Source organism: Phoenix dactylifera, chromosome 6 (genome assembly GCF_051530095.1).
Source record: "Phoenix dactylifera cultivar Ajwa chromosome 6, Ajwa_hap1_PhDact_Kaust_v1.1, whole genome shotgun sequence".
In the NCBI taxonomy this organism is placed as follows: Eukaryota; Viridiplantae; Streptophyta; class Magnoliopsida; order Arecales; family Arecaceae; genus Phoenix; species Phoenix dactylifera.
In genome coordinates this window covers 26,347,986-26,373,775 of record NC_143195.1, presented here as the reverse complement: position 1 = coordinate 26,373,775, position 25,790 = coordinate 26,347,986, and the positions used below count along the sequence as shown (strand labels likewise).

General features: G+C 37.1%; 3 protein-coding genes across 5 annotated transcripts; 2 read left to right on the top strand and 1 right to left on the bottom strand.

Moving 5' to 3' along the window:
* The first annotated feature begins 4,579 nt into the window (after positions 1 to 4,579).
* LOC103705413 (ruBisCO large subunit-binding protein subunit alpha-like) lies at positions 4,580 to 10,073 on the top strand. 2 transcript variants are annotated; one of them, XM_039126757.3, is made up of 8 exons: positions 4,580 to 4,899; positions 5,022 to 5,190; positions 5,422 to 5,543; positions 6,157 to 6,364; positions 6,586 to 6,731; positions 6,846 to 7,152; positions 8,901 to 9,352; positions 9,486 to 10,073. In XM_039126757.3, the coding sequence occupies exons 1-8, from the start codon at positions 4,843 to 4,845 to the stop codon at positions 9,771 to 9,773; spliced, it is 1,749 nt and encodes a 582-aa protein (XP_038982685.2). In that variant the 5' UTR covers positions 4,580 to 4,842; the 3' UTR covers positions 9,774 to 10,073. The 2 variants fall into 2 exon arrangements, with proteins under 2 accessions (XP_038982685.2, XP_038982684.2); XM_039126756.3 differs by having other exon boundaries at positions 5,019 to 5,190.
* On the bottom strand, positions 8,458 to 13,778 carry LOC120110864 (hydroxyacyl-thioester dehydratase type-like protein). Of its 2 annotated transcripts, XR_005511984.3 has the most exons (5): positions 13,183 to 13,778; positions 11,841 to 11,956; positions 11,645 to 11,760; positions 11,031 to 11,090; positions 10,732 to 10,868 (listed from the first exon to the last, which is right to left on the bottom strand). XR_005511984.3 is itself a non-coding variant. In XM_039126758.3 (4 exons), exons 1-3 carry the CDS (start codon positions 13,501 to 13,503, stop codon positions 11,664 to 11,666), a joined length of 534 nt encoding a protein of 177 aa, XP_038982686.2. In that variant the 5' UTR covers positions 13,504 to 13,778; the 3' UTR covers positions 8,458 to 10,868; positions 11,645 to 11,663. The 2 variants fall into 2 exon arrangements, 1 of the variants encoding a protein (XP_038982686.2); XM_039126758.3 differs by lacking the exon at positions 11,031 to 11,090 and having other exon boundaries at positions 8,458 to 10,868.
* A 4,261-nt stretch (positions 13,779 to 18,039) lies between these two features.
* On the top strand, positions 18,040 to 24,657 carry LOC103705432 (P-loop NTPase domain-containing protein LPA1-like). The gene is made up of 5 exons (XM_008789143.5): positions 18,040 to 18,764; positions 19,098 to 19,826; positions 22,902 to 23,009; positions 24,234 to 24,419; positions 24,506 to 24,657. Exons 1-5 carry the CDS (start codon positions 18,537 to 18,539, stop codon positions 24,551 to 24,553), a joined length of 1,299 nt encoding a protein of 432 aa, XP_008787365.4. The 5' UTR covers positions 18,040 to 18,536; the 3' UTR covers positions 24,554 to 24,657.
* Positions 24,658 to 25,790: the final 1,133 nt, after the last annotated feature.

Below are 25,790 nucleotides of genomic sequence, written 5' to 3'. Positions count from 1 at the left end.
CGTATCTTTGAAACCATCGCATTTTCTTGGTCACCTAGATAGAGTTTATAAATAGATTTCTTTGGGATACATCGAATATATCACATCCACTCCCTCTTTCTCTGATACCTCCGTCTCTCACAGTGCACTATTTTCGAGACCAAGTCGCTGCTTTTCTGAAGTACTCTTTTTTCAAGTTTCCACTTTCTTCTTCTTTTTTTGAGCAACTGAAGGAAGTCATTCGAGTCAAATCTTCTGTGGATTGTACTCATTAGAGGAAGATTAGGCTGAGCCGGATTATTATACTTTGGGGATGATATTGTCGTAGACCCGCACATAGGGGCTAAATCACATTCTTAGAATAGTGTACATCATATGTCTTGATCCAACCAACGACTTTCAATCTTCTGAATTTATTTTAGTAAATTATTCTTTTATAACACTGTTGTAATATTATATAAACAATATAAAAATTTCTAGGCAATATTGCTCCAACAGTTTTGAAGATGCAGAAAAACTATTTTGAACAGAACCATAGTGCTTCCTTGGTCACCCAAACAGAGTCTTTAAATGGGCATGGGATCCATCTACCTTAGGATATCTGATTACAATCTGATATACACACTACTGTTTTTTGATACTCTACTTCCACAACAAAGACTCTTCTCTCATTCTTCCACTACAAATAGAGACTTTGTTTCTCTATTTTCTTCCTTTCTTTTCTGGACAACTGAAGGAAATCATTCGGATCAAACCTTCCAGCAATCGTGCTCATTAAATAAGAATCAGGCTAAGCTGAGTTATTTTATCTCTAGGACGAGATTACCATAGATCAGCATGCAGGGGGTGAATCATGTTTTTTAGAGTAGTGCTCTCACATACCTCAATCTAGGCAAGCTTTCAACCAATTAATTTTCAAAGTTTAGTAGATAATAAGTTTTTAATTCATTTTATTTTGTCAAAGCAAGATAGCAATTTCTATGTATATTTTATTCCAACAAAAGATTTAAAGTAGTAGCCTAGATATGTTTTTAATTATTGAGATAATCATCTGACTTTTACTTGGAGCTGACTCTTTTTAGATATTCTCTCCAGTGGGATCTCAATTACAAGTATCCTTAAGGAGCTAATATGGTCAATTTATGGCTCCTTTAATGGGCCATAATTTGGTTAAACTATAACATGTCCAACTCTATGATTGGTGTATTAATTGCTCGCAAGGTCTGCTGGAGTTCATACCAGCCAATGACTGGTTCTGTTCGATGCGGAAGGTGAGAGTAACGATGATGGCGAGGTTGGGTTGCGCCAAAGCCCATGGCAGTGATGATGGTGAGCCCGGCATGGTGGAGTCACTTAATTGTCTCATAATGTTCTTCCCTCCAATGAGTGTGGACGCCCACTATCTTCTAATAGTCTCACAGCGCTCAAGTCCACTGCCTTCCAATGAGTGACGATGCCCATCTCGACATGACCATCTTTTGCGCAAAAAAAAGGAATCTCCATTGCGTGAATACACCATTGAATGGCATAATGGTCACTTTGAGATCTGTCCAGTGCATAATGAAAGAGTTTATAGTGCTTTGAGATCGGTGCAAGGAGCGATCCCATAACCAGCATCGTGAAAGAAAAACGATCATCCTTTTGTGCTAAAAATACAACCTAAACCTTTTCGACATGGCCTTTTATCTTTTTCTCGAGTGTTCTCTTCTCCACTCTTTTCTACATTTATCTAAAATTTATATCTCTATGAAATATTTTAGTGTGTGAACTCTATTTTCTATAAGTTTATATTTTTTAATTACACTTCCTCTTTGTAACTTAAACACTCCATGGCATCCATATATGCAATCTTTGAACTCAATTTGAAATTCAAGTTAACTAAAATATAGATGAGAAAGATTTTTTTTGTAGTATTTTGAAATATATGCCATAGACAAAGATGAGGGCATGCGTTGAGAAAGACTATTTTAATTGCCTTTAACATGGAAGCACATTGATCCATGAAGATTGTTTTAAGTAATTTCCCAGATATTGCAATAAAAAAGATTCTAAATAACTAAACAAATGAATTAATGGTTTAACAAAGTCGCCCCTGACATGACTATTTGCTCGTGATGATTAATATCAAGTAGTATTGCAAAAGGTATTTCATATTGATTCATCTGAAATGTAGTACCAATAAAACCACATCCTCAAAATATGCTGTCCATAATCAATTTACCATTTACCCAAAAGAAATTGGTAACTTGTCTTGCTTCATCAATTTGTATGGCATAATAAAATGAAAGATTATTTGATTGTCTACTCTTCAAATGATTTATGAGAACTTAGTGCATATCTAATCTTAAGTTATCACAATCTCTTAATACATAAATAATTAGAGTAATCTATTTTTGTGGACCCTATATTTTCGGTCCCTTGTAATCTTTTGGCAAAAAATTGCAAGCTTGTGAACTCCAGCTTTTTCATTTGATCAATAACCATTATGTGAATTAATAGTGTTTTGCTACGCCACCTAATTAACATGTATACCTTGTCAAAACTTATCAAAGGATGATTATGGTCACTAATAACTTTACGCACAACTGATTCATTCTTATGGTCAATTTTGAATTCACCCCAAGCCATGCAATTAGATCTCTCAATAACTCCCGTTTTCTTAGTTATTATGCGGGTTGAATACCATAAAGTACCTTCCTTATTGTAGAAAAATATTCTACTCTGCATGCTTTAATTCTTTCTGCTGTTACAGTGACTCTTACGAACATTAGAATTAGATCTCCAAGAATATGAGTTATAAAATTTATTTTCTTCTTCTAAAATAAACACCAAGCCAACTTCCTGCCTAGGATGTGAACCAACAACTACCTTTTGCAATAAAGATCCATTTCCAACAAATCCCTACAATATATCAAATGATTGGAAAAATAATAGCATGCTAAATCTCAGATTTTAAGAAAAAGCTAACAAATTATCATAATGAAGCATAGTTATGAAATAGTAAGATAGAAGTTCGCAGTAAAATTGATATGGGACTACTCAAAATTTCAGCTTACCCCAACCAAGAACTAATACAATACACTACATGAAATTTTAGAGGTGTTTTCTTTAATCCAATTTATAGAAGGTCAATTCTTCAAAAGAAAGCAAAAGCAATCAACCAATTTGGATGTATCACAAATATGTCATTAGATGGCCAATAGAATGTACATGCTAACTATCTTGTATCTTTACATAACGTAATTCACTTGTTGAGTATCTTTTTCATACATAAAAGTAGATATCATTTTTCATGATTATTACGTTGCTTATTCTCCTATGCAATATGGGGCTTGAACATTACAAGATTTTAAAGTAATATACTAACAATATAAGCTTTCTCAACATTTTTATCATAAGTTTTTATACTTAATAAACTATAAATGAAATTCAAAATCTCAAAAAAAAATTTACTTACAACTTAACCCATTAAAATCTATATATTTTTGATAAAATCAACAATGGAGATAATGAGAAAACATAAAGTAAAGAAACATTAAAAAAAAAAAAAAAGCTCTTTGAAGTAGCCCCGCCAACCTTCAAGGCTAAATCATAAATTCGTGCTAAAGAGCTTGCCAAGGGATGCACCCAAATAGAGCTTATCACGGGTCAGGTGGCCCGCCCTAGTCCAGCCAAAAATTCAATAGGTTTAGGCATTAAAATTTGGCCCATGGGATGGCCTGGACCAAAAAGAGTTGGCCCGATCAAAAAAAAGGGTTAGGCCTGGAAAAATCTAAAAAAATGAACCCAGCCCGATCTAAGATTATACATATTATATGTTAATTATATTAACTAATAATTAGTACATTTAAGCCTTAAATATACCAATTATTTCAATATTGCAACTGGTTGAGGGAATTAAATTTTATTACTTGTCTAAAATGAACTTTTTAGATGCTACTTTGTATCATATAATTAGATTGAACCTAGCCCATATGTAGGGCTGAAAGTAGGCTGGGTCGGGCCATGCCTCTATCCAAATTCAGTCTGGACTTTTTTCAGGCTTTAGGCCGGGCTTAGGCTAGAAATTTTTGAATAATCCAAGCGTGAGCCCGGCTTGAACTTTATTGGGCTGGCCCAAATTATCCGTTTGGGCCAAAAATAGATCTGGCATGAACCCAACCAATGTTTAATATTTTTAATAATATTGCTTCATAAGTAATGAGCTAGTTAAAAATTAAGCTCGTTCCTATAGTACAAATAAATGATACATGATATATTATTTCCAATTAAATCTATTTTAATTTATTATTTACTTTCTCATTATTCTCTCTAAATAGCAATATATAAAAACAAATTGATTCAGGCATGAATTTGGGCTCCATTTCGGGTCTTGTTCAAGCTCAGGCTCGGGCCAGACTAATGGCATATCCGAGCCCGCCACAAAAATAAATAGACTCTACATTTAAACTCAAATCCAATCTGAACTTTTTTGGGCCTAACTGGAAGCCCGATCCAAAGTCAGCCCGGTCTGGTAGGCTTGGGCTCGGCCCGAGCCTATGTCCAACCCAACCCTACCATGGGACTGGGCATATATATTGGCCTAGCTTCTATTGTAGCCGGATATTTAGCTTCGATTGGAGCCCGATATTTCATCAGCTTTACACTGAAGACCCTGCCTAGTGTGCCCGAAAAATAAAAACGAGGGCACTCCGAATCTTCTGGAAGTCCTATGGGAGCACATTACAAAGTCCTCCTAAACCGGGGGAAATGCCATTCTTCCAGTCACCTTATCCTCAAGGTTTCCTTCCCCACCCATCTCCTCTATTATCCCTCCTCTCCCCTCTCCGTCTATAGAGAAAAAGCTTTCAATTACTTGGTGAAATGGCTTCAGCCAACGCAATCTCCACCGCCTCCTTCCTCCGCTCCTCCCATCGCCAGGTCTCTCTCTCTTTTCTCTGTGAATTCTGTTATAAGATCTATGAGAACGATGTTCTTGTTGCGGTTGGGGCTTATTGTCGAATACCTTGCTCCTGATATTTGCGGTCTCTGTGGTGAAGCAGGAGAGCCTGTGGAGGAGAGCAAGCCCGGGGCAGAGGCCCAGCGGCAAACGGCAGCTCGTCGTGCGGGCGGTGGCCAAAGACATCGCCTTCGACCAGAGCTCCAGAAGCTCTCTCCAAGCCGGCGTGGAGAAGCTCGCTAATGCTGTCGGAGTCACCCTCGGCCCTAGAGGTATTCTTGTTTCCTCCCGTTCCTTTCTTTGTTGGTTGTTTTTTCTTTTTGTGTATTTTGTAGTTGTTGGTACGTCTTCTGTCTGAAATCTGAACTGAGTGCTTTAATGTCGCAAATCCCTAAAAAATTTTAACTTTTTTGCTGGCCATTGAGTTGCTGTATGTTTTTGAACATTGGTGGAATTTTTAGGTTGTAGCTGCACTAATGTGTCGGTTTGATTCTGATTTGAAGGGAGGAATGTCGTGTTGGATGAGTTTGGGAACCCCAGAGTGGTTAATGATGGGGTCACCATCGCTCGGGCTATTGAGCTCGCAGATCCTATGGAGAATGCTGGTGCAGCGTTGATTCGTGAGGTAGACAGATAGTTTTATAGCATTCATTTAATTGCCTCCACTTTAGCTTTTTATATATTTTTTTTGTTCCATGGGTTGTTCACATATTATGATGGTAGACGTTAATGCAATTTAATCCTTTTTTTAGCTAGAGCAAGTGTGCACAAACAAATTCATGTTTTGGAGGGAAAATTACATTAAAGTTATGGTTTCTCAGATGTAATTAATCATACAAATGAACAGAGCAATAAGTAGTAAAAGATTAAAAAAGTGATACTTTCCTACTTTGCCAAAGGCATGAAGAGATCTAAAGTGTTACTTGTGAGGTGTTTGAACCTATGTAAACCAAAATTGTAAAAGATGCTTAAGTTGATTTAATGCGTGAGGGAGAGAAAGAATCCTTACCAAGGGAGAGCAATTGTGGGGCCAATAAAAGTGGGAGAGTATTTGTATAATCAAGTTTAACTTAATAATAAGATTCAAAAGCAAGGAATGGCCAGCATCCAGTCTGTTAGATCCTATGGTTGTGATTGCTTCTTGTCAGAAATTTGTTCATGCTTTTGTGCTGTTATGCTTGTAGTAAACAGGAAATTGGATTAGTGATGGAGCATGTTTTTTTAATTGTGGATTGAAGGTTGCTAGCAAGACAAATGACTCTGCTGGTGATGGTACTACGACCGCATCAGTTCTTGCACAAGAAATCATTAACTTGGGTCTGCTGAGTGTTACGTCTGGTGGAAATCCTGTGTCCATCAAGAAGGGAATCGACAAGACTGTACAGGGGCTGGTGGAAGAGCTTGAGAAGAGAGCTCGCCCTGTTAAGGGACATGGAGATGTAAAAGGTATCATAAACTTGATGTGTCTATTGTTTCTTTAATAACTGTCATTATATTTGGATTGGGATAATCAGCATCTTTTTTAGGTCAGCAGTTGCGCCACACTTTAAAAAGTGGTCACTTGTATAGTTAGAAAAGAAACTGAATAGTGCAAAAATTGATGATATTAGTAATTTATTCCTTGTAAATAGAAATTTCTATTAAAATCCTTTTATTTGGTGTTGTAGCTATTGCTTCTATCTCATCTGGTAATGATGAGTTTGTGGGAAGCATGATTGCTGATGCTATTGATAAGGTCGGCCCCGATGGTGTTCTTTCTATCGAGTCTTCATCATCCTTTGAGACTACTATTGATGTTGAAGAAGGAATGGAGGTTTGTTGCATTTTCCAAGACCTCAAACTACCCCAGCTGTTGTCTCCTTTATATTTTGAAATAGGTGCATTATGTAACTCTATTTATGTTTGTTTTCTGAAACCATCATTGCAGATTGACCGAGGTTATGTCTCCCCACAATTTGTCACAAATCCTGAGAAGTTACTAGTTGAATTTGAGAATGCCAAAGTTCTAGTAACTGACCAGAAGATTTCAACAATTAAAGAAATAATCCCTTTGTTGGAGAAAACCACACAACTGAGAGCTCCGCTTCTCATCATTGCTGAGGATGTAACTGGTGAGGCTTTGGCAACTCTTGTTGTGAATAAGCTGCGGGGTATACTTAATGTTGCTGCAATCAAGGCTCCTAGTTTTGGTGAGAGGCGGAAGGCTCTTCTTCAAGATATTGCCATTGTGACAGGTAACGTTTAGAGGTTCTGTTTCTTAATTGATTTAAGATTTGCTTATTTCTTCTCCTTGACAATTACAAACGAAATAGTTTTATACCTCAATCCTCCTTCAGATTTAAATATATATTCTGACTGAATTTGGTAGCACTGCACATGTATACGAAGATCATCATCTCTCTGTTTTAATTGGTATCATCTGATTACTACTGGTGGTTTTACTTATCTAGTATATCCTTTTTTGATAGTATACCAGTTCTCATTGAAGCATTTTTAGCATCTTATCCTTATTTTTTGAATTTGTTCTCTCTCAGGTATTTGGTTTATTATTAGATTATAAGACTCGTGAAATTTCAAATCATTTTGTGAATATTTACTTCAAAAGGGTTCTCTTCAGTCATTTAGCTACGCAGCTCAAGTGGATGCATGCTGAGACTTCTGCAAATCATTTTCTTGAGGCTGTGAACTCACTATTAGGTTAAGTAATTTGTTCTAATTGTTTCAAAATAAGTAAACTCGACAGTTGAGTATTAAATTATTTTGGATTTGTATTTGACGGAAAATCTTCTTCACATCATTTTTGCAAGGATAATAGATGCAGGTGATGAAATTGGTTAATTGTTGTTATTGATGCATACTTTCATGTAACTTAGCCTGATGTTTGAGCTAAGCTTGTTAAGAATGGCAGTTTTACTTTATTCTTCAAGTTCACAAAGTCAAGAACTTAGCTGCAGGGAGCCAATTCAATTTCTATATTTTTGGTGGAGGGGTCAATTCTTTCTTTCTTTTTTCAGAAGTGAAGTCCCTACTGGTATTTGGAGTTCCTATCTCCACATAGTTGTTGACCTCTTTTCCCTGTTGCCTGCAGAGAGACAACAAATAAGAATAGAAAATTCATGTAATAATTGTCCAGAGTCATGCCAGATCTGTACTCTATCTATTTCTATATTTTCCTGTTCAACTATTTCCTGAAAACTGTTGAGAACAGAATTTTTCTTCATATCATTCACTTTTGAGTTTCTGTTCTTTTATATTATTGTTGAGAGAACTAGAGCTCGTAGTTATAAAAATTCTTTATTATGTGATAATTGTGAAGGGGAAGGATTCACCTGACTGTATTTCTGTTCTATTAGAGTGTACAATCCATCGCATTATTTATAGTTGCAGTGTTACCTAGAGACACCAAATTTTGTGCTCTTTGGTGTGTTGGACACTACCACACTTAACGACACTCCTTGACGCTTTATAAATGGCATCAGATTTGATGTGATCATTATTATATGTCTACATCCATGTGAAAGTTATCAAGTAATACGTAACGGCCAAAAACAAACATTTTATTGATTTTCTGACATAAAGGAACAATAGGTCAAGCACATTAATATACATAGATCATTACATTATTTGACATAGGTGTATAAGATACAGGTGTTTTCTGTCTAATTTTTAAAAGGTTCATGTGTCAGAATCTTCTGGATGTTTCGCATGTCCAAGTATGGTTGATGATATTTTTTTTGTTTTGTAGGCATAAGCTGTAAACTATGGTGCATCATGCTTCAAGAAGATACTACTTTACTATGATTTTTGAAGTGATAACCATGTTTCAACTTATATCCAGTAAAACCTTCAACTGGGAGACCTCATGCTTCAATTAAACCCTGATTTGCAATTATTGTGTTCATATTGTAGCTATTTGTATCCATTAATCTGCTGTCTTTCTTCTCAATTCCCTGACTATTCTTTTCATCAACTGTCTATTCAGGAGCTGAGTTTCAAGCCAAAGATCTTGGATTATTGGTAGAAAATGCATCTGTGGAGCAGCTTGGCACTGCAAGGAAGGTTACCATCTCTCAAAACTCTACCACCATTATTGCAGATGCAGCAACCAAGGATGAGATACAGGCGAGAATTGCCCAGATAAAGAAGGAGCTTGCAGAGACAGACTCTATTTACGATTCTGAGAAGCTAGCGGAGAGGATTGCAAAACTCTCTGGTGGTGTGGCAGTTGTCAAGGTCGGTGCTGCAACAGAGACAGAGCTTGAAGACCGCAACCTCAGAATTGAGGATGCCAAGAATGCTACTTTCGCAGCTATAGAGGAAGGAATTGTTCCTGGAGGTGGTGCTGCCTATGTTCATCTCTCTACCTGTGTTCCTGCCATAAAGGATAAGCTTGAAGATGCAGATGAGCGCCTTGGTGCTGACATTGTGCAAAAAGTAAGTCTTAACAATAGTTGTATCTAAAGTTGTTTCATAAGGAATTCGTTTCAGCTAAAACTTCAGGCCTTTTAAACTCCCCTTAGCTAATAATCCTTGATTCATTGGATCTTATTATTTCGTGACCGGACAGGCACTGGTGGCACCTGCTGCCTTGATAGCACATAATGCGGGTGTGGAGGGAGAAGTGGTGGTGGAGAAGATTAAGGACAGTGAGTGGGAGGTTGGTTACAATGCGATGATTGACAAGTATGAGAATCTGTTAGAAGCTGGTGTCATCGACCCTGCAAAAGTTGCTCGATGTGCATTGCAGAATGCTTCATCAGTTGCTGGAATGGTCCTAACAACACAGGCTATTGTTGTGGAGAAGCCCAAACCAAAGGCACCGGTGGCTGCACAACCTGAGGGTCTTACCATCTAAGCACTCTGCCCTATTTGGTCTCCAAGAATTAGGTTAGATGAATGATTCAGAAATCACAGATACAAGCGCAGAGTGCAATTTGAGAAGGGACTGTGTTTTAGCAGCATTGATTATTTGTAGTGTTATCCCTTCATCGGGATTATCTTTTCCTTGACTCTTATATTTTGTGTAAGTTTTGCATGAAATGCAGGATTGGCTGCTGCTATCTTTCAAGTGTTATATGTTATTCATGAAGTTTTGAGGTTTTGTTGCCGTTACTTCAAGACTTACCCATAACTTATTGTGAAATGTTCCTATTCAGGTGCTGTCTCATCTAATTTTCATCACTTTGATTATGCATTATTTTGGGCATCAAAATTTTTGTGGCTACCGCTGTTTAGCCAATCAATCTGTCTCCAATAATATATTCTCGCTGACTGCGTCCTATCCTATAGGGATCATCAATCATCAAATCAACAGCAATAAGCTCTGTTTTTACAGGCTCATATGCCACACACATGATGACCGAACTCCAGTGGATTAGGCCGTCAACCTTACGGCGTCTCCCAAACAGCTTCCCAGTTTGCCTAGTTTCTTATTTTTTCTGTTGTGGAGTCCTTTTCTTTAGCAGGCTAGCGGCTGTATTGCAGAACAACAATCATAATCATGGATTGTGTAGAAGAAAAGATTCAGGACAGTGTTTTTAATTTATGATGGGTTTTCATTTCCATAACAAAACATTGTGGATGGTTTCGTTCTAAAAATTTGGCTGGTCAAATGAAGCAAAGCACGAAGTTATAATGGAACACAAAATAATATAATGCAGAGAAACAAATCAATAAAACAAATGAACATGAATTATGCTACAATGTTTATATTGCGTAACTGGTAAAGACTGGTGGTTAATTAGAAAAAGCATAAAGATAAAAGATGACCCAATCCTGGCTGGTTGCCCAATCAATTGATTCCAGACTGCCTCTTGTGAAGACCTGCTGCCTCATCAGATGCTGATGAAAAACTCCGCCAATCTGTTCTATATTGTTGAACATGATCTTGCCATCTAGAGCACCATCGCGAGCATCCACATACTGACATCACAATAGTTTTTCATCTTCCCTACCATGGCGGAAAAAAAATCCGTCAGTCATACTTAATTGCAAACTATTCTTACCATCACAATGCTATATAAAAGACTCATGCTCATCATTTTCACCTGGGCCACAAACAATTACTGCAAACCAAAAGACTAACTAAAAAGAGGGGGATCAGGGTGCTTACTGCATGCACACCAGAGAACTAATGACGGGAAACTATCACATATTTTGGACAGAGATAGGCCTGTATATATAGGAAAATTCTTCAGACAGAAATACTTTGATGGGTTAAATCTGCCACATAATATAAATGTGGTTCATTATATGTTTGTCGTCTTAGCAGTACATAGGATTGCACAATGAAAACATCATTGGAAAAGGTAAGACTGAAACTATAGTGATGGCCTCATCCTAGCTACCCAAACCACACTATACTATATGCTGGATTAGGCAGCAAAGATGACCCAGAAGGAATCATCAAAGGAAAACCTGAAATAGTTGTCCAGGATCCACTTGCATGCACAGTGTAGATTTCAAAATAATGAATACCTGCATGGCTTGCTATGTCTGCATGTACATACATGTTTTCTTGTATATCAGTATTAAGGTGAGAGCTAATGCATTTCTTGTCTCTACTATGCAGTAATGTATTATTCTAGATTCACTTCAATTGGGCATGTCAAGAAATTTTTATCCATGACATAATATATATACTCTTGTTTTTCATTCTTGTAGGCTGGAAATATGAACCAAGCAATGATCTAAGAAATAATAAAGATTATAAAAAGGGAATTTTACCTGTAAAATTGAATGCTTGTCATTTGTTCAGTGCTAATGTTGGTAATATGGCTGTGGCTTCACCATCAAGGACAAGAGATTTCTTATCCACAAAGCATTTTGTTGCAAACTTAACACTGCCATAAGAACCAAACGGATATGTTAAAATAAGGGAAACCTATACTCTCCATTAAAGGTGAGAGATGGTGTAACAGACATGTATCTTTTCTTGTTTTCTCTCACATGTGTTGCTTGTACTTCAGCAACAACCTCATCTTCAATATAGACGGGCAATTTAAACTTCAAAGTCTGAGCAATGTATACTGCTCCAGGCTACACATTCAGGGCAAAAAAAAGTAAATTACATGGTGGAGAGAGAGAGAGATGTCATGTAATTCAGCCAATAGGCACATGTGTGTATACTGGTGTGTACTGATATCAGAAGAAAATCTTTTTTTACCCAAATTTATAGCAACATAAAGTCATTTTGTCAGAAAAAAATTGCACCAGCACAGAAAGCTTACAAGTAGAGATACCACTGTTGTTTGCAAAACACTCTACCGGCAATCATTGTAATGAAGATAATAACAAAGGTCAAGCTAAATGCTGACGATTGAAGAGGGAAGCTAAAGAAGAGAGCTTTGATATGTGAGTCATGTAGCATGCATGCTTTAGTAAGTACTGCTTTAAGGTGAGATCCAGCACATTGTCAAAATTATAGATAAAAGAGAGTCTTGATAGACAATTTAGCTTCTTGGTCAATCATAACAAGAATGGCACAAATTATTGTTACGATGAAGTATGACTTCTTTGCTATCACTTGAATTTCTAAATCCATAATTGTTGGCAGCTCCCTCAAACCAACTAAATGGTGATGTCGATACAAGAATTCGATGTCTTCTTAAGGATCCAGCATGTAAGATGTCGCACTAAGAACCTAACATTTAGATATTGAAACCCTCTTTCACATCGTCCTGGGGGCAAAATGCAAGCTCTACCATTGTTGCAGGTTACATCACACAATTCTGTTATAAAACATGCAGATTTCCTAAACAACCAAAGCATACCATAGCCTCCAACAATTCAGGCAAAGGGGGTCAGACATTCATTATTCATTTGAGATCATTCAATGATATATAGCGAGTCTCAAATACTTCTACATTGATACAAACCAGCATTGCTTCCAATGTCACTGGCAGGACTGCAAGGCAAACAGAAAATTTAAAAATAGCAGTTGCTGAAATCTAGCTAAAGGGTGTCTATTCATCTCTTTGAAGACTTACTCTAATGATAGAAGCATAGTCAAATTTCCTGAGCCACCTCACTCTCACTGTGGTACGTAGAAGTGATATTTATTTATGATGTGATAGGAACAGAGATACAACTTAATGGGATTGTGTTCATAGGAGAGATCGGTGCATGCCACAGGTAGCAGCTTTCTCATTCGCCTTTCAGCCGATTGACGAAATTCCTCAAAGAACCTCAGTTCCTAAGCACGCATTCAACTAGAGAGAGAGAGAGAGAGAGAGAGAGAGAGAGAGAGAGAGAGAGCAATATACAAAATGGGAGGCAATGACGGATGGGAAGAGTGATGCGACGAGCATGCCGTGGACGACTCTGCCGCCATCGAAACCAGCGATTCTCCGGGCGAAATCGGCATCAAGATGGACGGGGTTGCGGTCGCCGCTCACCTCCGAGTACCGCGCCACGTCCGACTCGGAGAACCGCCTCGATTCCCTCAGTACATCGCCGACTTTGAGGAGCCGAGTCGCTTCTGGGGTCGTATAGGACGAGAATGAAGAACGGAAAAAGATGGCGAGCGGAGGAGCAGGGCGACAGAGGATTCGTTTGAGAAGAGCGGCTCCCATCGTCATCGTCATCGTCGGGAAAAGAACGAATCAGCCCGGCGATTGACAGAAGAAACGAAAGGCGTTCGACGAAAGGCTGAGGCGACGCCAAACAGTACGCAACGCGAGCCCCAAACGAACCGGGTCAGATCTGGAACTCCGGACTTGGCTATGTTTTGAGTGTTCGGTCTGATGCTGCTCTCGGGCACGGTTGGACACAGTTTTGACTGTACATGACTAATGCAACAGCCTATAACCGTAGTTTTTGGTCGCGATTTTTGTGTGCCGCAGAGAAAATTTTGATTCACATGGGAATAGAGATCCATAAGCCCATATATCCTTGGTGATTAATGTGGCTGACACTATTAGAATGGAAGGAATCCATAAGTCTATATATTCAGGCGCAAAAGATTATAGATGCTAAGGTCATCCCTATTTTCTCTTATCTAGATCATCATTGTTATTGAGTATCCTCTATTTGGAGTAGGTACTTTGCAATCTTAAGGGCTTTCTAACTAGATTAAATTTTTGCATTAGGAATTGATTAAGGATTCATATGCCATGATGTCAATATGAATGAAAGACTATTGTTATCTCTAACAATAAAGCTAACCCAGCAAAAGAAATGGTAATTGATGCATCAAAATGGACTTTTGAGCATATTCGAAGGTGAGGCAGCCATGAGTCTGGAACGGAGGGGGAAGTTTGAAGGATTTTGGGGAGCCATTGCTATGTGCTAACTCAATTCACTAGTTGAAAGAGGAGAGGACAATGTTTGATCTGGACCATCAACTTGTGTGAACCATCCGAAATAAATAATGAGTTTGGATGAGGAATTTTTTTTAATTAGGTTGGATATTGGTTGGGTATATGTGTACCTATTGGCCCTTTCAACTCGATTGAGCAAAACTTTAAAATTCAACCCCAAACCCCCAAACCCTTAGGACACTGCTAATTATGTAATGGTTATAGTCTAGTCAAGAATTTAGTCAAATGATTAAGAAGGTTGCACAATTAATACTTAAAGAATGAAAAATATTAAAAGAAGAGTGGAGAGAAAAATCATTAGAAATTTATTATATATTTTTTTCAGTTTATTTTTTCTTGTTGCTTGCTTACTTTATCTGGATGCCAAACCTAAATCTATGGTCATATTATATCTTCACTTATGAAGATATATATATATATATATATATATATATATATATATATATATATATATATATATATATATATATATATATATATATATATATTTGTGGTAGGGGTTTTCGAGAAAATGGATTGCTAGATTGGGTATATAGGGTATATATTTGCGGAAACAAATAAATTAGAAAATCACATATAAATTTATATTTTTTTTATCCTGATTAAAAATAGATTGAATATAAATTAAAAGTTTTCCAACTCAGCCCATATTTGACCTGGAGGTTAACCCAAGTTTAACTAATAAGTGCAACATTTTTAAAATCTATTGATGCATTTTATTCTAAATTTTGCACCTATGGTTAGAGTTTTAGGTGCAATAGATTTTTTAGCTAGTTATATTATTAAGTGAGATCAAGAATTTTTATTGCTTTGATATGAAATCATTTAAGCTTCAACCTTTCAAGGGATCTATGTTCTTTTTGTTTACTCAATTTGCCCTATTCAATTTCTAAGATTATAATATAAAATTTAATAAGATAATAAATAAAAATTTTGTTTACTATTGAGAAAATTAACTAGGGCAAATAGCTCAGAATAAAGATCGCAAAGGATGGAAAAGGGGAAGGGAGATGGTGTGGCAAAAATGATATAGTTAATTTAATATAGAAATCGCAACCACTTCCACCAGCAATTTAAGCTACACGCCTAGGATCATAGTAGACCAAAATAAAGTAGCAAGAAGAACAAATTTGAAGGAGGAACAAACAATCAAACTTTTACTAACTAAACAAGATTATAAAAGGATTATTAAAGGATTGATTTAGAGATATTTGATACATTAATGCTCACCTATTTCCTCCACTTACAAATGGTTGATTACAAGGATTTGTATAGATACAATATGACCCTTCATATACCTTTTATGTAAATGCATTACTATAACCCATAAGACATGGACATTAAATAAATATATAAACTCTAAGAGAGAATTACTAAGAGATATGCTCTTAGACTTCATTAATTAGTACTAATCAATACTTTGTTAAATTTGGTTTACTTTCCAACATGCTCCCTTAAACCATTTTTTTTTCATATGCCATTCTAAGCACCACTTCTAGCTTCTTAAAAAATTTGAAACTTGAGGGATGTGGAAACATGTAGCTTTTCAATTTGAAACTTGGGTCCAATGTTTTTAAATGCAATAATGCTTATGGTTGTCTCTATTGATATGAAAGGTTCATGAATATCTTCATTCTCTTGTACAAAATATTTAGTTGCATGTATGGTATCTTCACGAAGATGTACTTACCTTCCACACTGTACATGTGGCCTATCTCTTATAAAACTTTTCCAATTGTGCATGAGCTTGCTCCTCTAATTAAGAAAAGCTTCCATGCTAATCCAACCTACATCATAAAAAAAATTCCCCACTCTCCTATATAATTTTAAATCTTTTATATTTTCAAATATTTTAACTTCATGTACTTCACCATATTCATCATATGAAAGAGCTATAAAAAGGATTAAAAAACTCCATGTACACGACATCAAAGATGCCCCAAAAGGTGGCAACTTCATGTATCTTTAGATCCATGCACCAAGATCCCTTTCTTTGTAGGCCACATCCCAAAGGCACATACTTTTTATGAAAATTTTTAACTTGTTCAACTTGAGTAGTGTTTGCATTCTTATTTTCTAGAAATTGAAATCTTCTTATACTCTTCCTTGCGAATAGCTTCCAAAGTATCCCCATATTTACATTGGTGGCTCCTTAAAGCTCCTTAAAATGAATAAGGCCCCGCCACACCTTAGCCACCACTTTTGCTTAGCTTTGGCATGCATGCTACCAATTCTAGATATGGTTGGAAACAATCTCCCAAAGATCTTACCCTTAGAGATAAGCTTTCATGCAAAACTTTTGACATTGGTAGTTGGTATTGTGGAGCTTGCTTACCTCGAATTTGTTCAAATTGTTGCTAGGATCCATCCTTATCAACACGAATCTATATGTTTAGATATTCTTCTACTAATCTTCCTCTTTACAATATTACAAGCACAACTAAGCTCCCAAAGAGCTCTAATCCTATGTGGAGAGTGCAGGCACTCTTACAAGTCTAGCTGCACTCTAAGCTACATCTCCAAGATTGAGGAAGAAGAAGTACTAAAATAAAATAGCAAGAAGAACAAATTTAGAGAAAGAAAGATAACAAAGGGACTAATTTAATCAGACCTAATACACTAGTGCTCACTTGTTCCCTCCACTTATAAAACTGTGAATTACAAGGATTTATATAGATACAATGTGACACTTTCTATACCTTTTATATAAATGTGCCACTATAACATAAAAAGGCACAAACTTAAATAAATACATAAACTCTAAGAGAATTCCACTTAGAAACAGTTATGTTCTTGGACTTCATTAATTAGTACTAATTAATACTTTTTAAATTTGTTTTATTTTCAAAAAATTAAAAGCAGGAGGAGACAAGAATTTGACATTTATCCAACTTGACTAGCCATTGTAGATTTAGAAATAGATACATAAATGGAAAAAAGGGGATTGAAAAGAAGGAAGAAAAACTACCACAATCAAAATTATAGTTTGATATTTTTCAAAATAAAACATAATAATTTACATAGTTGAAGTGTGCATTCACCAAAAATCTACAACGCATGGAGCAGTCAATTAAACTAGGACATTAAGAAGTCTTCTTGCTCTTCGTAACTCATTTTATGTCACCTATGAATGAATGATGCATTTGATGACCTTAAATAGCCAATTATATAAGCACATGTCTTTATTTTTCCATTAATATTTTTATTAATTCTAATTTTAATAGAAAACCACGCTTCCATCATCTAGAAATAGTTACAAAAAGATTTTAGAAAGATTTTTAAGAGGTCTTCTTAAAATTGAGAAAGTACTGTAAGTGCAAACATATTGGCATATTGCTATGATCATTCGTAGAGTTAAAACAATCCTTCTATTATATATAATGAGTATAATTTGATATTGTTATAAATAAAGATTAAAGCTTTAATTAAATCGTGTATGGGTGAAAAAATTTAAATTGTTTGCACATCAAGTATAGTATATGAGAAAAAATAGAAAAATAATGTCTGATAAAATAAAGTTGGAAGTTAACTATTTGAATATGAAATTTTGGATCCCCAAATTACCATGGGATATGAGTGGGAAAAGATCAAATTTTAGCTGCATGAGATGAAGGTATACTATAAGTTAATGTGAAAGTGCAAATACATCATAGGATTTAGTTTGAATATTTGAATGCAGCCAAATCTGAAAGGAGAAGGTTAGATTGGCTATATGTGGTTCAATTAAATAATTTTGAAAAACTTATCCCAAAAAAGTTTCACATCACATGCTGTCTAAAATAACAAACAAATGATCAGAGCAGAAAGAAGTAAATGTGTCAAACTTATTGAAATATGTTTTCCCAAAATAATAAAAATAACCCACATGAATATATATGAATTCATGAAATCTCAAAACTATTACAAAAAGAGAGTTCCTTTTGAGCACCTATAATTAAAAAATTAAAAAAAATATATCCTCAGCTATGTCAATGCATTCTCTTGTTGTTCTTAGCCTGCTTATATAATTAGATCACCAACCACCCTAAAAAGATCTAGAAAGCATGAGGAGAGTTGCAAATAGGTTGGGACAATCCATGATCTGACCAAATCTCAATCTATTTAGACTTGATTTGAACCATATTTGAAGACTCGTGGATTGGGTTGAGTTCAAGAATTGGATCCGATCCAAGTCTCAATCTTACATATATATATATATATATATATATATATTTAACTCGATCTAATCTGACCTAGTGGCAGTTGCAGAAGCAAAGGTTAAGCGGAAAGCAAAGAAACTAGCTGGGGCTTCTCACTTGATGCTTAAGGAAGAGTTATATGATAATGCTCCAACTGAACAACATGGTGGCCAGTCTCCAGCTGTAGGCTCTAAGTTGAAGTTGATTGGCAAAAAACAAATGGCTATTGAGGGGTTTAAAGCACAGAGTGAAATGGTCATTGAGAGCCTTGATCAACTGATCACTGCTTGGGAAGACCGGAAAGAATCTGTTATTATTGAGGGTGTTCACTTAAGTCTCAATTTCATGGTGAGTACGTATGGAAGAATAATGCCTTATTCTGTTTCCTTCTTCACATTTATCTCTTTGTGAGGACAAAATTCGTGACGGTTGAGTAGTTCTACAGTCTATACAATGCATCTAAGACAAATCATATATTCTAAACTCAGGTCATTAGTACGCTATCAAAGTTGATTAATCATATTCATGTTGAATTATATTTTGTGTTCAATTTCTTTTCAACTTGATGGATATGGTCGAAAGTTTCCTTCCATGTATTCTAAGAAATATGACCTATTTACTATATAGGTTTTATTTTTATTTTTAAATTTTCTAATTGTTTCTCTAATTCTCATCTGCTAGATGGGACTAATGAAGAAGCATCCTTCGATAATACCATTCATGATCTATATAGCAAATGAGGACAAACACATGGAGAGGTTTGCTATACGTTCAAAATACATGACATTGGACCCTGAAAAGAACAAATATGTTAAGTATTTTCAGAATATCAGAATAATCCAGGAGTATCTGTGCAATCGGGCTGATAAACATGGAGTGCCCAAAATAAATAATACAAATGTTGACCAGAGTGTGGCGACAATTCATGCCACTGTCTTCAGCTGCCTACGGAGGCGTGAGGCCGGAGAGCAGCTATATGATCTTACGACAAACACAGTGCCTATGATAGATGAAGAGTATCGAAACCAGTGTGCTGCTAACTCACTGGGTTCCAAAGGAATGTTTCAATTGATCCAGAGGAAAGGGTCCCCAAGACATCTGATGGCTCTTATCAATAAAGATGGCTCTGTTGCTAAGTCTTGGCTTGGCAATGGTAAAGGAAAACTCTTCTCTAACCAGGACAGTGAGAAGTGTGGAGAAGGTCCTGTATATGGTCTCTTACAGATAGGGAAGTCAGAGCCAGTTAATCTTCAATTTGGTAATTTTGGGATCAGTGGTTGGCCTAATGATATTGGGAGCACCAGTCAGACTGCAAGCATTAGTGACTCTGGGGCTGATGGTACTGACACTGGTAGCAGATATTTTTCCTCCTGTTGCGGCTCTCCAAGGTCATCAGGACCTGCCAAAGAGGTATGTTATATTTTTAATCTTCTAATATCATGATCTTTTTGCATGTCTTCTGATCCTTCAATTGATCCCATTTGAAAATTAGATTGTTGAGCTGGGCAATATATTTCCATCTTTCTAGCAAAAGTACCAGTTTTGCAGAAGATGGAGGTGTGGACTAATGGTTTTACATCGCATCTTTCTTGAGTCTCAGGAGTTGAATAAGGAATAAGAATACACCTAAGCTAACCTGAACATCTACTTAAGTTGAACTTCTTGGATCCGTAAAACTCAGAAATGAGTTGTTTCATTGTCTATTGCTTCTCACCCTTGTTGCTAATTTTCATATTGCTTTCCAGTCCCCAAGTTTTGGTTTACCTTTTTCTGTAGTTGGGATAATTTTCAGCATTTCTATAGGCTTGGATTGCTAGTACGTAGTACTTTCCATGTTGTGTGACATTTGAAATTTGACATGTTTTCGTGATGCAATGTTTGCTATTTGCTGCCTGGCCTTTTACCAGGAAAATATTACATTATTATTATTTTGGGTTCTGTTGACTTAATTTTTCTTGCACAATCTAACCAACAGCCTCACAGTGCAATTTACTACACAAGCATTTTTCACCTGAGTGACTTCATCACCTAGATCCACGGTGATGTGACCACTAATGTTAACCTAATTGTCTCTTTAGATATCTTGACAAATTTTGGCAGTTGGGTGCCCCCCCAAAAAATACTTTCTTTTATTCATTGTGCAAATAAATGATGTGCTTAGGATGGCACATGCATTCTAGCTTTTGTAGCTTGAAATATGGTATTGTAGAAGTTTAACTGTCTCCTTAAAAGATTTTACTGATTCTACATCTGTAGCTTTATGAAGATATATCAAAATATAAAACAGCATCTAGTGTGTTTGGTCTTTACTATTTTATTCTAATGAAATTTGACACATTCTCTTGTTCTTAGATTGTTGCATTAATTGATAAAAGGAATAAGTGAAGGTATACCGAATCGGGCCAAACCGTCTAGTTCACCCTGTACCAAACTAAATTGGTGGGGAATTAGGTCGGTGATGCGTTCGCAAAAATGCTTTCACGAAACTAATCTCCCAAGTGCAGGAGAATCGCACAAGCAGTAAAACTCGGGAGTCCGAGGTCGATTCCTCAAGGAGCGGTCTATGAATTATTAGTTTAATTTCAGATGTGATTTCAGATGGTTTTTAGAAGTTTAGAAAAACTAAACTCGGCGATTTCTTGATTAAGGATTAATTTGATAGAATAGTTCTAATCATGGAGTATATAATCTGAAAACATGAATTCAACATCCAAGTATTTATCGTGCCGGTTACGTTTACGACAAATCAAACATCGAAACAATCCATGCATCAATATATATAAACCATACAAGATCTATCTAATAAATAAATATGCAAGAATCCAAAACATACCAATGGATATAAATCAATTAGAATAAAAATTGAGAGTGTACTTGAAGAAAGCAACATGACAAAGGTTCATCCATCACCATTTGCTAAAGGAGTTAGCCTCCCATTACAAACATCACCTCCTCTTTTCTTTCTTTTTTTTCTTTTTCTTTTCAGAAACAGGGCATATCCTGTTTCCCTTTCTTTCTTCCCTTCTCTCTTTTGAAAACAGAGTCTCCTCTGTTTTTGAATGGGAACCAAAACAGCATGAGAGAGAGAGAGGAAGCCCCCCTCCTGGCTTGCTAACCCCTCCTATTTATTCAAGGAAATCCTCTCCAAATTTCAAATAATCTTCCAAGCAAATCAAAACGGACGCTGGAATCTGGGATGCGGATGGTGCCGAGATGCTCACGAACGTTGGAATGGAGGAGGAAGCGGGCGCTGATCACAGGACCTGCAGGAGGAGCGGATGGCCGGGAAGAAGCTGGGATGCGGATCCAGAAGCAATGGACGCTGATCTCGGCTGGGAGGAAGGCTGAGAAGCGGATTGAGGTTGTGAATGGCTGGGAGGTGAAACGGAATCAGTGGAGGAGGCGAACAGCTGGGAGGTGATCGCGAGATGATCACGGAAGATTGCTCGCGGGAGAAGAAGCTCGGACGCCGTGGATCTGAGACTCCGGAAGATCGCTGATGCTGGGGGGTCCGATGCGGGTCCGGAAGAAGAGCTGGGAGGCGGGAGATGGTAATGGATGATGCGTGGGATCCTGAGATCTGGGAGGTGATCGCGGGATGCTAGGGGGTCTGATGCGGGTCCGGAAGAAGAGCTGAGAGGCGCAGATGATAATGGATGAGAGCTGCGGCAGGATCTTTGGCATGTGTCATGGCAAGAAAGCTGGGAGGCGCAGATGAGTGTTGGGAGATTGCACGCGGGAGTGCCAGGATCGTAGATGTTCCATTGTGCATTCCATATGGATGGTCGCCAGGTGTCGCTCCAATATTGTCAGGCTTGGCTGCTGCCCATAATTGTGAGCTTGATAAATGATGGGTTCGACTAGGCCATGGCAAGATCGGGTGCGCACAGCTTGGGCTATATATCTTCCTGAACCAAATCTGTATCAAATAAGCATTTTATCTCTGATTTACGATAAACTATACGAAACAAAAATATAATATTAACTCGGCGATATTATCATCATCTGTTAACAATAAGACTAATTTAAGTGGTATGTAGATCACACTTTTGTGCTTTCATCAGTCGGTTTTGCCCTAAATTTCGAAATTCTTCCTGAACCGTTCTAAACCGCTTTGACCCACCCGGTTTGGTTCACACTGGTTTGAACCGGTTCTGCCCTCCCTATCTTTTTAAAAAGCTTGAATCATGGTCTATTGAATCGGGATAAACCACCCGATTCACCCCATACTAAACCGGTACCGTATTGAACCGATAGCCCACCAGCATTGATCCCGGTACCGGTTTGGCAGACCTTCAATAAACAATTACTTTCTTGACAAAACTATCAAGTGAAACATTTATGTTCTAATGGAAGATTTTCTTGCTATCTAGCTTATATTCAGCATATTTTTTATCACTGTGGCTGCTTCTCTTTTTTCCTTACGGCATGTTGATTCTTCTCTCTTATCATTTAGCTAACTGACCTAGCTCTTGTTTTATCTAGGTCAAGGAGGAATTATCAGCGTCTGTTAGTGAAGAAGCTGACGATCCACTTGATGTGGATAGCAGTGAGGATGAAAGTGATATTGATGACAAGGAGATCCCTGAAGAGGTAAGAAGGCAATAAATTCTGATAAAAGGATGCTGCAAAGTATCATAAACTTATCAATGATAGTTTCACAACATGAAATCAATCCTTGGTGTTAAACGAACTGTTGTATTTGATTTAAAAATGACATTTTCATCAAACAAGGACCTGAGATGGTACTTGAGGCTATTGCAGTAGAGGTTAAAAGTGCCTACCTGTAGTGGATGATACTGTACCGACCTACTATTGTACTAGTACAATACATGTGCTCGATATGCTTCAGTACTGATATGTGGTTTGGGTGTTATGCCAGCATCAACAACATACCTTGTGTTGATATCAAGATTATGTAAACCAGTTTTAGGAGTTGTATCAGTTAGGAATCGGGTTGGTACTATACTATACTGTACTAATAAGTGCCGGTCAATGAGAAATGAGAGGAGAAAGGCATCAGGATGGGACCGGTTCCAGCATTGTTGCAAACTAAGACTAGGAATTGTCCCAATTCCACACTAATTCGGTTCAGTATGCTCCAAACCAGGCAGTTCAGCATGGCTCCACCTGCCTTGCGGTATGGGGGTATACCATACTATACCACACCCAATAGTACCGGTATGGGGCCCATGTCGAGACCAAACATCAATTACAATTCCTTCATAATTTATCTGATATTTAGACAATGCAATTTGAGGCATGTCAGGAAGCAAGTTGTCAAAGAGCAACAAGCATAGATTTTTCAAGGCAGCTAGATTTTTGTAAAATCCAATTGTGGTATAGAAAAGTTTAAAGATAAAATATATTGACTTTATACATTGAAGTTAGTCATGCTGTTCTTAATATCAGGAGAATCTATACAAAGATATTATGAAGTCATCACAAAGTTATACTTACAATTCATTTGGTATTCTAGCTGCAATAATGTTGTGTGCTTAGTGATGACTTTTTCCCTTTCTGAAGTCTCATAAGCTAAAGCTACTCTGTAAATTGAGTAGGAGTTGGCTACTGCTGATTTGGTTTCATCTTGTTGCTAGGAGTCGGAATGATTTTTTCATCCAAGCTATTCTGATTGCTCAAAAATCAGTTATTCATGTTTTTCCTTGTGCCTTAGCCAGTGACCTAGCTAGATTAGTTTCAGGTTGAGAATGACTTACAAATAAACCCTGTTTTACTCTTTGTTTTCTTACAAGATTTACTGTGAAGTGGCAAGTAGGGGCGTAAGAATCTGCCTTTGCTTATTCTGTCTTTCAGATGGCAGGCTCTGTTGATGAGGAGTTGACCAAGTCTGATGAGGAGTTTGACGACTTGGCCATGCGAGATGTGCAAGAAAACGGTTACTGGTCCGATGAGGAGGAGGAACCAAATTGTGTAAACAAACCAACTGCTGAGAACAAACTGACTGAAACTTGTTCAGAAATGATTGCTGGAGATGATCTGGTGAAGTCTTAAATAAACGTGGATCTCTTTCTAAAAATAAGTGAGCATCTATCTGATATGATGAACACACTTTTTATTTTTCTTAGAAAATGCAGGGATGCATGGAAGCAAGAAGGAAGAAGCATTCACAGTGATTCATTGAGATCCCGCAGTCATTCACAATACATTGAAGCCTGAGGCAAGTCTTGGTCATTATCTAGTGGGTATATCCTTTCAGGGGCATAGCCTGCTGTGAGTTTTGCAGAGTAAGATTTGAATGCCGTGTCCTTGTTTTTTCTTTGCTTGATAACATTGATGGCTTACTAAAATTTCTTTGATTCTTATACTATTCCGCTGTTTTGGATGTTTCTGTCTCCACTGATTTCTTCTTGGCATTTCGCAGGGAGGATAACCTGCTCCTTTTAAGATGAGGACACTCAATTTTCTTTGGGATCAATCAAAGGGACTGTTGGCTTAAACTTAAAGAAGATTCTGGGAATGTTGCTTGTCTGGGCCGGTACCAGTCCAGTAGGGAATGTAACAGAGATGCCATCACTCAGTGAACTTCTCGGTCCCTTAATTACATGATGAATCATTAACAGGTCTTGATGTCCCTGAAATTGAAGTGTCAAGGGCTATTGCAGTTTGGCTGCATCTGGATATAACCCCACGATCTTGATCGAGCCCATGGATGAAAGCATGTTCTTTTATGTAATTTTGGAAGGAGAAACACCTATCACAGTGACCAGAAAATTGAAATCCCTAAGGCCTGCAGTTCTTTGGAAGCAAGATCCTTGGCGTTTGGCTTGTTTACCAGTTGGGAAGGTGCTAGGCATCGCCATCTTTCTAAATTCTTAACGTGGTGCTCGAGATAGGTGCATAGGTAGTTTGTTTCCTTAATATAAAGGTTATTTGGTTACCCATGAGAAATTTGTTTGACTTGCTTTGTTTATTGGATGCATTGCCTTTTGGCCATTTTTTCTCAATAAAAATAAAATTTAAACGGCTTGGTAGTTAATCACGATCATGTCATTAGTTTTTAACGAGTATCTAAGTACTTTTGCATATTTTAGGTTGTTTCTTCAGTCTGTTGAGGTAGTGAAAAGAATCGTTATAGAATGCAACAGAGAAGCCAACTGGCTGCAGTTCAGCTTGTTGGCACTCTTCCTACGGGGGAGTGTACTAGGTTTCCAAACCTGGTTGTTATGTTCCCACTATATTTCTTAAAAACATGAGAAAAACAAAGGAAGAGATTGTAGCTTTTCCTTTGAGTAGAAGTAAGACATTAAAGCTTTCTTTGCTTCTGTCGAACTGAATAATTCCGGGAAATTCTTAAGATCTTATTCTCTCAAAGTCACTTACATTGAAGGGGAAGAGTTTTGTTTTTGGATC

Coding starts and splice junctions, on each gene's coding strand:
- LOC120110864 (XM_039126758.3), bottom strand. CDS start 13,503: ATGACGATGACGATGGGAGCCGCTCTTCTCAAACGAATCCTCTGTCGC. Junction 11,957..13,182: donor CCGTCATTGCCTCCCATTTT/GTATATTGCTCT, acceptor CTGAATGTGTAG/CCTGGAGCAGTATACATTGC. Junction 11,761..11,840: donor GAAAACAAGAAAAGATACAT/GTCTGTTACACC, acceptor TTCTTATGGCAG/TGTTAAGTTTGCAACAAAAT.
- LOC103705413 (XM_039126756.3), top strand. CDS start 4,843: ATGGCTTCAGCCAACGCAATCTCCACCGCCTCCTTCCTCCGCTCCTCC. Junction 6,732..6,845: donor ATGTTGAAGAAGGAATGGAG/GTTTGTTGCATT, acceptor CCATCATTGCAG/ATTGACCGAGGTTATGTCTC. Junction 7,153..8,900: donor AGATATTGCCATTGTGACAG/GTAACGTTTAGA, acceptor CTGTCTATTCAG/GAGCTGAGTTTCAAGCCAAA.
- LOC103705432 (XM_008789143.5), top strand. CDS start 18,537: ATGCTTAAGGAAGAGTTATATGATAATGCTCCAACTGAACAACATGGT. Junction 18,765..19,097: donor ACTTAAGTCTCAATTTCATG/GTGAGTACGTAT, acceptor CTCATCTGCTAG/ATGGGACTAATGAAGAAGCA. Junction 24,420..24,505: donor TGATTGCTGGAGATGATCTG/GTGAAGTCTTAA, acceptor TATTTTTCTTAG/AAAATGCAGGGATGCATGGA.